The sequence below is a fragment of the Lipotes vexillifer genome, unplaced genomic scaffold (genome assembly GCF_000442215.2).
Source record: "Lipotes vexillifer unplaced genomic scaffold, Lipotes_vexillifer_v1.1 scaffold1432, whole genome shotgun sequence".
In the NCBI taxonomy this organism is placed as follows: Eukaryota; Metazoa; Chordata; class Mammalia; order Artiodactyla; family Lipotidae; genus Lipotes; species Lipotes vexillifer.
Genome location: NW_006795398.1, coordinates 606,799 through 618,511, shown reverse-complemented (window position 1 = coordinate 618,511; position 11,713 = coordinate 606,799). Strand labels below are relative to the sequence as shown.

At 49.0% G+C, this 11,713-nt stretch overlaps 1 protein-coding gene across 7 annotated transcripts in view; it reads left to right on the top strand.

The window, feature by feature from the left end:
- EGFLAM (EGF like, fibronectin type III and laminin G domains) overlaps window positions 1-11,713 on the top strand; it is a 172,621-nt gene that overhangs the window by 146,702 nt on the left and 14,206 nt on the right. For 5 of the 7 annotated variants that reach the window (XM_007467616.1, XM_007467620.1, XM_007467619.1 and 2 more), the window contains 2 exons: window positions 1,416-1,532; window positions 3,937-4,117. In XM_007467616.1, the coding sequence (XP_007467678.1) occupies window positions 1,416-1,532; window positions 3,937-4,117 (298 nt within the window). Of the gene's footprint in view, window positions 1-1,415; window positions 1,533-3,936; window positions 4,118-9,760; window positions 9,785-11,713 lie in introns of all 7 variants that reach the window. The other 2 variants (XM_007467614.1, XM_007467615.1) reach the window with 1 other exon arrangement.

The following is an 11,713-nucleotide window of genomic DNA, read 5'->3' as shown; positions in this document are numbered from 1 at the left end:
CCTGCTGAAAACTCATTGCTTTTGGGGTGAAGTGCACATCCATGCATGATCTGGTCCCTCCTTGCCTCTGCCCTATACCTACGTGCCCTCTAAGCCCTGAGTTTGTCCAGTTTCTTTCTCAGTTCTAACTCTCCCTAGTGCACCTCCCCACTCCCTATGTCTGGGGTAGAGTATGCGATGCCCCCTCCCCGCCAGGTGCACCCACAGTCACCTGGACAGTCCTCACAGGGTTAATCTTACCTGCCCGGTCACTTGTCTGTGTTCACCCCAGCGTAAGCCTCTGGAGGGCAGGGACCTGGGCTTTCTTATTTACTGTTGTTTGTGCAGCACTTAGCACCTGGGACATAGTAGGTACCCAATAATATTTGTTAAATTATTAAATGCTGCTACTGTTTGTATTTCTTTTGATCATAAATCAGAGGAAACAACAACTTATGTTACCCAAAGTGTGTTCATCCCCCAGAGGTCTCAAATGTGTGTTATCTTAGGACATTTTACTTAATTAAGACTCATGTTTAAAGGAGTTTAGACGTTACATCTCACACACAGCTTGTTATCTAGCCCAGCCATTGGGTTTAGGTTGCTGAAATGACCAGAAGCAGGGGAAGCCTTTGGGGATTGACAATGGGGAATTCTCTGAGAAGCTGGAAGAGAATTTCTCTGCCCTTGTATTTGATAACAAGGAATGCCTCCCACCTGCCATGCCTTCCCTTTCTCTTGGCCTAAAGAGGTTCTATCTTTACCGTTAGTGAATGTAACAATAGCTGCCATACTGCAACGCAGATCCTGCATCCAACTCTGGGCAAAGTGCTGAATCAGTGGAATCTCAGCCGCCAGGACAGGCTAGACTGTACTGCAGTCAGCACACATAAGCCCAAAAGAGCAGCACCTTATAATAAGGAGTTATTTCTCACTCACACTACATGTCCGTCAGTGGTCAGCTGCAGCTTTAATCTGAGACCCAGGCTGAAGGAACAGGGCGTGGGGGAAGGGGGCGCGGTGAACCCCTCCTGGCTCCGAAAGCCTCTGCCCAGAAGTGATTAACTTCTCTTCTGCTCATGTTTTATTGACCAAAGCAAGTTACGTAGCCCCACTTGAGACTGACAGGTTGGAGGTAATCTTCCTGCAGGGAGAGGGGTATTGATGATGGAACAGTCTACCATATTCGCTCGCATTTTATAGATGATGAAACTGAGTCCCAGAAATGTCAAGAAATCTACTTCCAAACAGGTGGTAAGTAGCAATGCAAAACAAGGCAAAGGTCAGGCCAATGTGTAGACAGATTGTCACGATGAGTCTTGAGACTGTCTCTGCCATTTGCTCCCTGACAGGGAACCAAAGGTACCTTTGGTAATCTTAACCATTTTTTTTTTTCTGAAGTTGCACCGTGTTTTGTTTTTTTAACCTGTTGGCAGGGAGGCTTCACCCAGATTAAGTGCAACTCGGACATTTTCATCGGCGGGGTCCCCAGTTACGATGCCGTGAAGAAGAGCTCAGGCATCCTCAGGCCATTCAGTGGACGCATTCAGAAGGTACGGGCCTCCCTTCCTCATGTGTGTTGTGTGACCTTGACCTTGACTGCAGACAGTGGAACTGAGAGCTTTGATCAGTGCAGCCTGCTGCACCCAAGAAAGGAAGCTTGAGAAATTTTTAATGTTTTTAAAACTATATTTTTTCGTGCTCAGAGCATACCCTTCCGACCCCACTTTCTTATAACGTCTTGCTCCTAGCTATATCCAGCAGACACCCCACGAGTGCAACTCGGTGAAGATGAATTTGTACAACACATCCACTAAAATATCCTGGGATCGTTGAGGGAGGCACCTGGCACCAGGTCGCTATAGACACTTCTGCAAAAGGGAAGGAAGAGGATGGAGTCTCAGAGGGACTCCTGCTTCTCTTTGGGGTCACTTTGCTTTTTGCTCAAGGCAAGACCCACTTGTTTTCGCCGCCTCCACTCCCGTCCCCACCACCATGATTTAACAGTTGTTCATCAATCGTGTAACCATATTCTTGAGCACAGATTAGGGTCCTTCCATAGATGGTCTGGAAAAAATCCACTCAGCTAGTAAAAGAGACAGGATGCTGACCCCATTCATATCTGTCTCTTATTCCTTCTCTTGGGGCTGTCCATGATCCCTCCAGTCATGAGATTATGTTCTGTCTGCAACAGATATGCAGGTTGACCCACCAACCCAGATTTCCAGGACCACTAAACACTGGGGGAAAAGAATTTGAAGAAAAGCACATCCGGTTCCTGGATGTTAGCAGTATCCTATTTCCCTTTAGCAACCACTGGAGGAATGGGGGCCACTGATCCCTTTCAGACCTGCAGCAAAGCAAGGAGAGGCTAAGATGATGGAGGGTCCTCTCACGATTTGCACATCTGGACTCTGGAAAGGGCTCCTGGGGCTCTGTACTCTGTATCCCAGTGCAGGGCCCAGAAAAGGGGCCCAGTCAATATTTCCTCTCTCTGGTGTGCTTCCCTTTGTTGCTGAACTGTGATATCAGTGACACCTCAGTTCGGACCGTTGTCCCTCCAGGAATGGGGGCAGGGACATGGCCCCCATGGGCCATGTGTGTAATCACGGGTTTGAAATTAGGAAGCGGGCTGAGTTGCTAAGAGGCTTCACCTTCCTTCCTGCTGTGTCGGGTTTTGCCCCTTCTTCACACAGCACACACAAGCCTTTCCTCTTACTTCCTGGAAAGGCCCTTCTCCCCTCCCAGTGACCCGGTCATCGGCTCTGCCTTACCCTGCAGTGGGCCGCGCCATTCGTGGCTTGTTCAAGTCCTGCACTCTCAGCAAGAAAAGGAGACTGCGGAAAGATTCTGGCTCTTGTCTGGCAGCTTCTGAGACTCAGGGCTAGGGAAAAGTTTTCTCCCAGCTCTCCTGACACTCTCTAACAACTAGGCAAACCTGTGGAAACGTGGATTAGTGGCTGGAAGTGCCATTGCTAATCTCTTAGGACCCCCTGCATGGTGGACCTTCCCCTGGGATGTGTTCTCTCTGTCTCTGAGTTCAGCAAAGCCTGTGAGACTTTGAAATACCAACAGCTCAGGGCCAGGGAACACTCCGTTTATTTGTGGCTGGGGAGACCAGTAACCTCGCCCTATAATTCATCAGTTTCACTAAAGCCCCATTGCAGGGAAAAAGGGTGAGAGCAAAGAGCTCTCTCTTCCAGTGAATATGCACAGCAGTGCTAAGAATGTGACCTGAGTTTCACTCCAGGGAAGAGGATGTGAACAGGAAGGGATTCCGAGTGTCAGGGGAGGGAGGAAGCAGGAGGGAGGGGGGCAACTGCGGAGGCCGAGATGGTGGAGCTGGAAGAACCTGCAGAGAACTCTGGCCAGGAAGACACAGCACTACAATTCCACCACCTCCAGACGCAATCACCCGCCCTTGGATTCCTGCCTGTGTAGCATCCTGTGTTGTATTCTTCCGTACTCCGCTTTACTAGCAGCATCTCTCAACCTTGGCTGCACCTTAGAATCACCTGGGAAGCTTTTTAAATTAAGTTACCGATGACTCCATTTCACCCACAGAGATTCTAGTTCACTTGATCCGGGTGGGGCTTGGGCATGAGTATATTTCTTAACCCTCCCCACCTCCACCTCGGGTGATTCTAGTATGTAGAATTAGAACCCTAATTTTGTGGTTATTGGGACTTCTTTACAACCTCACTGAGTAGCCGGGTCTTCCAGAGACAGAGGAAGCTGCGTGTATAGTCTTATAAGTGATGCAGAGTGTCCCAAACACCAGATGTAATCACTTCAGTTCCTGTGTCGCTTACAAGACTATAAAAGCAGCAACCGGACTTTCTCTCTTTTGCTTAAAGCTCCCTCACTAGGCATAGTTCACATTAGCTGAGGAAAGCCGTAGAAGACCGAAAAGACGTTTTCTGAATTCCTGAATTTCTTTACATTTTCTTTCCTAAGATCATCCTGAATGACCGGACCATCCACGTGACGCATGACTTCACGTGGGGCGTGAACGTGGAAAATGCAGCCCACCCCTGCGTGGAAGCCCCCTGCGCCCACGGCGGCAGCTGCCGACCCAGGAAGGAGGGCTATGAGTGTGACTGCCCCTTGGGCTTTGAGGGGCTGCACTGCCAGAAAGGTACACCACAGGGAGGGTAGGGGGAGAGGGGACTCAAGTGCTGCTTCTGGGAGCAGAGGGAATGGACAGACCGTTTCGGGGACCAGTTGATAACCCCGGGACAGCCATACCAATTATTTTTATCAATGATGTCAACAGCATATTAGATGATGAATTATATATAAACTACTATAATTATTTAATAAGAATGAAAATGCTGAAACAGTTCTGTAAACAGTAAGTAACTAGTTCCCCCCCTTCCCCCAACCTACCATGGTTCCTTCCCTGAGAATCCCCTCATGGTCTAGCAATCAAAAGGTTAACTCATAGGGAATTCCCTGTTGGTCCAGTGGTTAGGACGCAACGCTGTCACTTCCGGGGCCCGGGTTCGATCCCTGGTCAGGCAGCCAAATTAAAAAGAAAAAGTTTAACTCATAATATGAGTAAGGGAGGTTTCCAGGACTCCTACATCTGAGCCACTCCCAGAGCCTATCCTGACAGGTGGATGCCTGGGCTTTAGAGATGAATATCTTGACTAAATATTTTTAACTCCTACCTGTGAATGCTGTAAAGAGAAATCTGAGAAATCTTGCCAAAATATGAATTGTACGTTAGTTGCTTCAAACAAAAACATGAATAACCTTCTGTAGACTATTTCCCATGCCGTATATGGTTCCTCTGTACCTCAGTTTCCTCATCTGTAAAATGGGACTAATAGAGCAATGTTGTCTAACACAGAGAATCGTAGCATAGATTAAATGAGGCAGTGCGTATTCCTTAGAAGAATGCCTGGTAAGTACTCAACCAATATTAAACATTATTATTCTTGGTGAGAAAAATAAAATGCACCAGCAAGTGCTGTGAGCTGCTCAGCTTTCAACCTGCCCTTGTGTGAAAGCAGAGCAGGTCCCAGACCACAGGCCCTGCTGGACTGAGCTTTCCACACCAGCTCAAGGAGGCGGACATCACGGTGGGTCCAGAGGAGGCCTGCGTTGTGCAGCTGTGTCATGTCGGGCCACGTGGGCCTTCTTGTTAGAATGCCAGGTGACTTCACCTGTCTGGGAACTAATTTTAAAAGGTAGACAGGCCTGAAGGAAAGAAGGCGGCCATCCTAAGCGAAGGAGCGTGCTCCTTCTCTTTCCTGTTTGTTTCCAGGTTCCTGATTTTTATTAGAAGTGGGGCTTAGAGGAAAACAGGTAGGTATTTCGGTACATGGAGTGCTAGGAGAGGTTGTTTTGCAGCAGTCTTGGAAAGTATGAAAGGTGCCAGTTTTCCAGCTGGAAGACTAAGTGGTAGTGTAGTGAAATGAATGTGGAAACCTGCATATGGCAAATCATATGAAATATATTCATTAACATAGCTCACCTTGGCGACGAACCCCCAAAGAAGAACATTTGTGAATGAGCCTGATTATAATTCTAACAAGCAAATCACTGTTTAGCTAATAGCAGGTACTTGAAGAGGTTTAGCTCAAGTGGCCCGTTCATTCAGAAAACCGGATCTGGATTTCACACATCAGCATTTGAATCTCCTAGGTCTTCAATTTTACTGCAGGCAAATTCAAGCTTGCTCCTGCCTTAAATGCTAACACTAACGGTCAATATATAAAGTCCAAGCTTAAGTGAACATTTAGCTTTGGGAATTAAAGGAGGAAGGAAAGGATAATTTGTGATCGTGTTAACCCTCCTTTCCTGTTACAGAACATTAGCCATACAGATATAAAGTGCTCACGTGTATAGCTTTGTAACTATAGTCTCAGGTTCAATGAGAAATAAATCTCCCCAGAATGAAGAGTCAGATCGCTGAGGGCCTGGGCCTCCTGACGAGATCCAAGGGAATGGACAGTGGCAGTGGGGGCTCTGGGGGGCTTTCTTTTAGGGCTTTTTTTCTTCAACATCCTAGGCTAGAGCCAAGATTAAAACCCAGACAGAACATCAGCTGTCCTTGTGTTATATCAGTATTTCCTTGTGCTTTGAAATAAAGATGGTGTTTCTGGCAAAATGGCAGCTGTTGCCAATCCTAAGAATATTCGTATATAGGAGGTATGGCCTGTATCACATAATTTCTTCTCCTGTTATATGGCTTGAGAGGATTAATGGGACTCTGGGTGCAGGTTAGGACTGTTAAGGACAATTTTTCCAGGCCCCAGCAGGCTCTCAGAGGTGCACAGTTACCAGACAGACTTTTGAGGTGAGCATCTAGTCCTGAGTAAGGATCGGGAGTAAAGGGGGGAGAGCTGCTTCCACGGAGACGCAAGAGAACAGTCTAAACGTTGCGGTATATTCTTCGTGAGAGAGACAAAGAATGGTTAGAAGCCATCCTCGGTTGTCAAAGAGGATCCTGTCTGATCCAGCAAGGTGATTTTTTGTTTTTTTTTTTTTGCGGTACGCGGGCCTCTCACTGTCGTGGCCTCTCCCGTTGCGGAGCACAGGCTCCAGACGCGCAGGCTCAGCGGCCATGGCTCACGGGCCCAGCCGCTCCGCGGCATGTGGGATCTTCCCGGACCGGGGCACGAACCCGTGTCCCCTGCATCGGCAGGCGGACTCTCAACCACTGCGCCACCAGGGAAGCCCTAGCAAGGTGATTCTTAGCCTCATATATTTAAGGGTTGTTTCCCTCCCTGATTAACAGATCATGCTTCAAAAGCACGAACCTTTCCTAGCACTCCCCACAGAAGTTAAACCAGTCCTTTTACAGTGGGCAGCACGTTGTAGAAATCCCCAGCGCCAGGCCTCGCTCAGTCCATACCAAGGCGTACCTTCTCCGTCAGGAAATTAGCTTCTGGGATCCTCAGTGAGTCTGGTTCTTTCTGCCCTCCTCAGAGGCGAATTCCACTGGGACCCTAGTCGGGAGATTGGAAACTTGTCCTCACCCCCTGCTGGTGCAGACAGGCTGGGGCCAGAAACTCAGACAAATCCTGGAGCGGTCCAGGCTCCCAGACCATCAGAACATTGAGAGTGTTTTGGGACCCCCCGTCCTGCCCTTTGTCTCTGGCAAAATCAGAGGCAGGAGCAGAGCCTGAGCCCAGATGGAGGTGGGCACTGGGCTCCCACTGAAATGCAGAAAAGTGAGCCTCTCTGTCCCCAACCGGGGCAGGAGGAGCCAGAGGGTCTTCCAACTCCCAGCCACGACTCCAGGTGCCAGCAAAACCCACAGGGCTTGGTAGTCCCCTCACCTACCATTTGGGGGCTGTCACTCTTAAGTGCCTTCTTCCACCTCAAACCTTAGCACGCCGTGCTGTACCCCAGTACCGAGGTCCTTTTCTCACCTCACCAGAGGGGTATCAAAAAGCCACCCTCGGGGCTTCCCTGGTGGCGCAGTGGTTGAGAGTCCACCTGCCGATGCAGGGGACACGGGTTCGTGCCCCGGTCCGGGAAGATCCCACGTGCCGCGGAGCGGCTGGGCCCGTGAGCCATGGCCGCTGAGCCTGCGCGTCCGGAGCCTGTGCTCCACAACGGGAGAGGCCACGACAGTGAGAGGCCCGCGTACCGCAAAAAACAAAAACAAAAACAAAAACAAAAACAAACAAAAAAAGCCGCCCTCCTCAAAAAGATACTCCCCATCCTTAGAGATTTCTGTCATCTTTCTCTCTGCTCTCATCCACATTTACTCACCTGTGTCCCAGTCCCTCAGGGCTCTTGTATTTAAGTTACTAACAAGTTAAAGCAGAGTTCCACAAAGCACATGTAAAAAATTAAGTTCCAAGGAAAACTAACGGCTGTTTTGCTCTCGCACAGAGAGACACAGCATGCATTCATAGGCACGAAATGGGAGGGGGCTTCTGGGGTCAAATAAATCTGGGTAATCCTGGGTAAACAAACCACTGTCTCTTCTGTGGGACTTCTCAGAGCATTTGCTATGTTCTGCGTGTCCAGGACAGGGGTGCAGGATGCAGCTGTTTCCTCCTGGGGTTCCCCCAGCCCGTAGCGGACAGGCCACTTGGGAAAGAGCTCTGAGCCGGGTCCTCCTTTCCCTTCCCTGCATTAGAGTTTGGGCTCAGACCATGCAAGACCCTGCAGACCACTAGATGGGGTTGTTTCTCTGTAGCAGCTGAAGCTGCTCCACACTCACTACCGACACCAAAAGCTAATGGCTTAGGTCACACATTTGTCAGGGATGCGCAGTCCTCAGAGATGGGAACCTGCCTGATCCATACTGATCTCCCACATTCTGGACGTTTTACATTGTGTTTAGTAAATTCACATCGTATTGCTGGGTGTGATTTGGGTGACTTTTTTGGCCGGGGAGAGGGGTCCCAGTGCATAAAACACATAGCATCATTAAGTATGGGCTATAATTTAAGAAAACTCAGTATGAAAAAACACAAGTGAATAAGACATAGAAATTGTGCATACTACAGGGAATTTGTTTTCTTTTGATGGTGTACCATAAACAGTGGAAAATTTTGGGGGGTGTTCAACCTAGATGTTCATGTTTAGATAGCTGAAGACTGGTAGTGCTGAAAAACATTTTTTTGCTGTTCTTTACTTTATGGCTTGCAGAGTCAGTTTCATGGAACCAAGACATCTGCTCCAAGTAGAGCTGTCCAGCAGGGGAGGGTGCTGCCCTATGGGCGAGAGAGCTACCCATCGTGGAAAGTGTTCCCTGGGGCTGGATGGCCATCTCTCAGGGGGTTGTCGAGAGGAGTCCTGGCTGCTGAGAAAGCTAGGTCACAACACCCCAGGTCCTTCCTTCACTGGTCCTGGGGCTGTGAAGGAGCCAGCAAGCTCCCTTTAACTCGTCATGTGGTCCATTGGGAATTTCAAGTCCCTGCAGTGGAAAATGCTTTGCCTAGCTTGCAGGCTGCTATTCATTGGGGTATTATTTGTGTCACCAGATGGCACGAGCTTTTAGGCCTAAATGTGAGGAGACACTTTTCAACCAGTGCCTTTGCCACAGAAAAAAAGACAATGTGTAGAAGAAAGTAGATATTAAGGGTTAGGATCAAATATAGTTGTGCTTACAATATTTAAACAAACCGCAAAGGGCCAGAAAGGGCTAGATGGTCACTTCTAGCTGTAATGTTGTAGGACGGAATTAATATTGATCCACATATGCTGACGACACTGAGTATATTTTCACCATTTTTGTATTCAGTGGTGTCATTTCTAGAGCGTTCCCCTGCTCTTTGTTAATCACCACATCACCAGGGCTCTGGAATATTGCAAAGGGGGTGGGGTGGGAATTAGGGTGATATTTTCCACTATGGAGGGAAAAAAGAGGCAGCTGGCTGGCTTATCATGCGTTTTTCACACGTAGCCTGGAAACAAGAAAATTAATGGTCCTTGACAAGGTAAATAACTTTAGCAAGGACTTATTTCTCCAGGTTTAGATTAAATGGGGATTGTCGGCACAGCTCCGGGGAGACTCAGAGGTGTCAGACAATTTATTACATACATCTTCTTGGTCCACCACCAGCTGTGCCTCCACTTGTGAGCTGGGACCGGGGAGGTGTGTTGGGTGACTTGGTGCTAACCATGCAGATTTTCAGTGGTTCCCGTTGGGAATCAGATTCACATTCCGTAAGAGGAATGTGAATTCCTGCAGGTCTTCACGAGGGCAGCAAGGCTGGTTCCCAGAGATCTGCAACCAAAGTAATTGGGATTTTACAATGACTGTGAGATTCTGACCTTCCCTGTTCTGTTTCATGCTGGCACCTGGCAGAGTGTGGGAACTACTGCCTCAATAGTAAGTACAGTGAGTCCTCCGAGAAGCTGTGACAGTGCCCTGGGCTCATGCCAAGGCAGGCTGCGGGCACAGTGCAGGCCAACCGCTTGCAGAGGTAATGAGGGGGACACGCCTCCCGGGGTGGTGGGCATCCTCCCTCCAAAATCGCCGGCCCTGGGAACACACTTGTCCCCCAGCTGGACCTCGGGAAGCCCTAAGCTCCTGAGCTGGGGGGCTCAGTAGGCACCTGGACGGGGCTCCTACACACCGCTTTGAGGGTCCAGGTGCAGAGCGTGCCCTGACCATTTCAAGGAGTCCAGGGGAATGATGACTATTGGCCACAGACCCAACAGCAGGGACAGGCCCTGCCTGAGGCTCAGCCAAACCCAGCAGGGGCGCCGGGGTGATGTTTGGCTCTGGGTGGGATACTCTCTCCTGTCTCAGCACTAGCAGCCTGCGGCCCGGGGCCTGCCAGCCCAGCTAAGAGCTCTCCTTCCCGCCTGCTCTTCCGCACTCGTACTTCTCATGCCCGCTCCTGGCCCGCTCCTCTCTATTTCTGCTCCTCTGGGTGTCTCTCCCAGCCTCACCTTTCCCATCCCCCTCTCCTTCCCCTGCCCGGGGCTGCCATCCATTGCTACACCTCCTCCACGGTTTTCTTTGCTCCTCTTCTGGCGTCTCCTTCCCCCTTCTTCTTGCCTCTTCCCACCATCTTTCTGCTCGTGCCATTTTGCATCTTTTTCCTTCTCTCGACTTCCCTTTCTTCCTTCTTCCTCCTACTCGCTTTAAGCAGAGGAAGACAGGCCTGTGGTACAGCCCAGAATTTAAGATGCAAGAGCTGTTCATTTCAGTCTCTAAAAGGCCCTCCGGTCAGCAGGCCCTTGTCTTGGGCTGTGCTTGCCTTAGAGGACAGTGAGGCAATTTCTTCGATAGTTACCTCAGAAACTGTCTTTAACATTTTTCACTTCTGTTCTGCAGTTCTTGTTTTCTTTCTCTCTCCCTTCCTCCCTTCCTTCCTTCCTTTATTTTTTTATGAAGAGAATGGGAGCATGCTGTGGGTGACCCGCTAACATAGGAACCTATATTTGGGGGCCCAATGTCATTGGGTTTTGTGCTTTGCTTTCCTTCCTTCCTTCCTTCCCTCCTTCCTTCTTTCTTTTAATGTTTAGAAGTTGAGTTTAAACTCTCCTGTCATTTGTAGTGTCAATAATTATACGTTTTCTCCCCTGGGTATAGTAGAGTCCTCAGTTCAGTGTCTTTGTACCCACAGCATATTTTTGTGAAACTAGAACTCGTTTTATAAGCTGGCTTATTCTCTCTCGTTTTGCACATTTCTTTAAACATGAGATTCACTCTACCTTAATTTATTTAAACTGCCATTCGTGTCTTTCTAAAGAGAAAAGAGATATTGCTATAATCTCTTTAGAAGAAATCCCCTAAATTATCCCTAATTTGTGACACCAAACACAACTCCTTTGCCTGTTCTTTTACTGACTGTATGGAAGAAGGAGATTCCTCAAGAAAACAAAGATGAGAAGCTGGGAGGAAGGAAACACACCTCTAAAATATTGAAAAGTAAAAAGTGGACTCAGGGCCAGAACTGGGGAGAGCCGGTCTGGCTCATGGTCTATTGCTTTCTTAGCTGTATGATCTTGGGCAAATCCTTGATGATTTTATGCCTCAATTTCCTAGTCTATAAAAATGGGGAGCTTCCCTGGTGGCGCAGTGGTTGAGAGTCTGCCTGCCGATGCAGGGGACACGGGTTCGTGCCCTGGTCCGGGAGGATCCCACATGCCGCGGAGCGGCTGGGCCCGTGAGCCATGGCCGCTGAGCCTGCGCGTCCGGAGCCTGCGCTCCGCAACGGGAGAGGCCACAGCAGTGAGAGGCCCGTGTACCGCAAAAAAAAATAATAAAATAAAAATATAAAAATGGGAACAATCAAACCCTCCCATC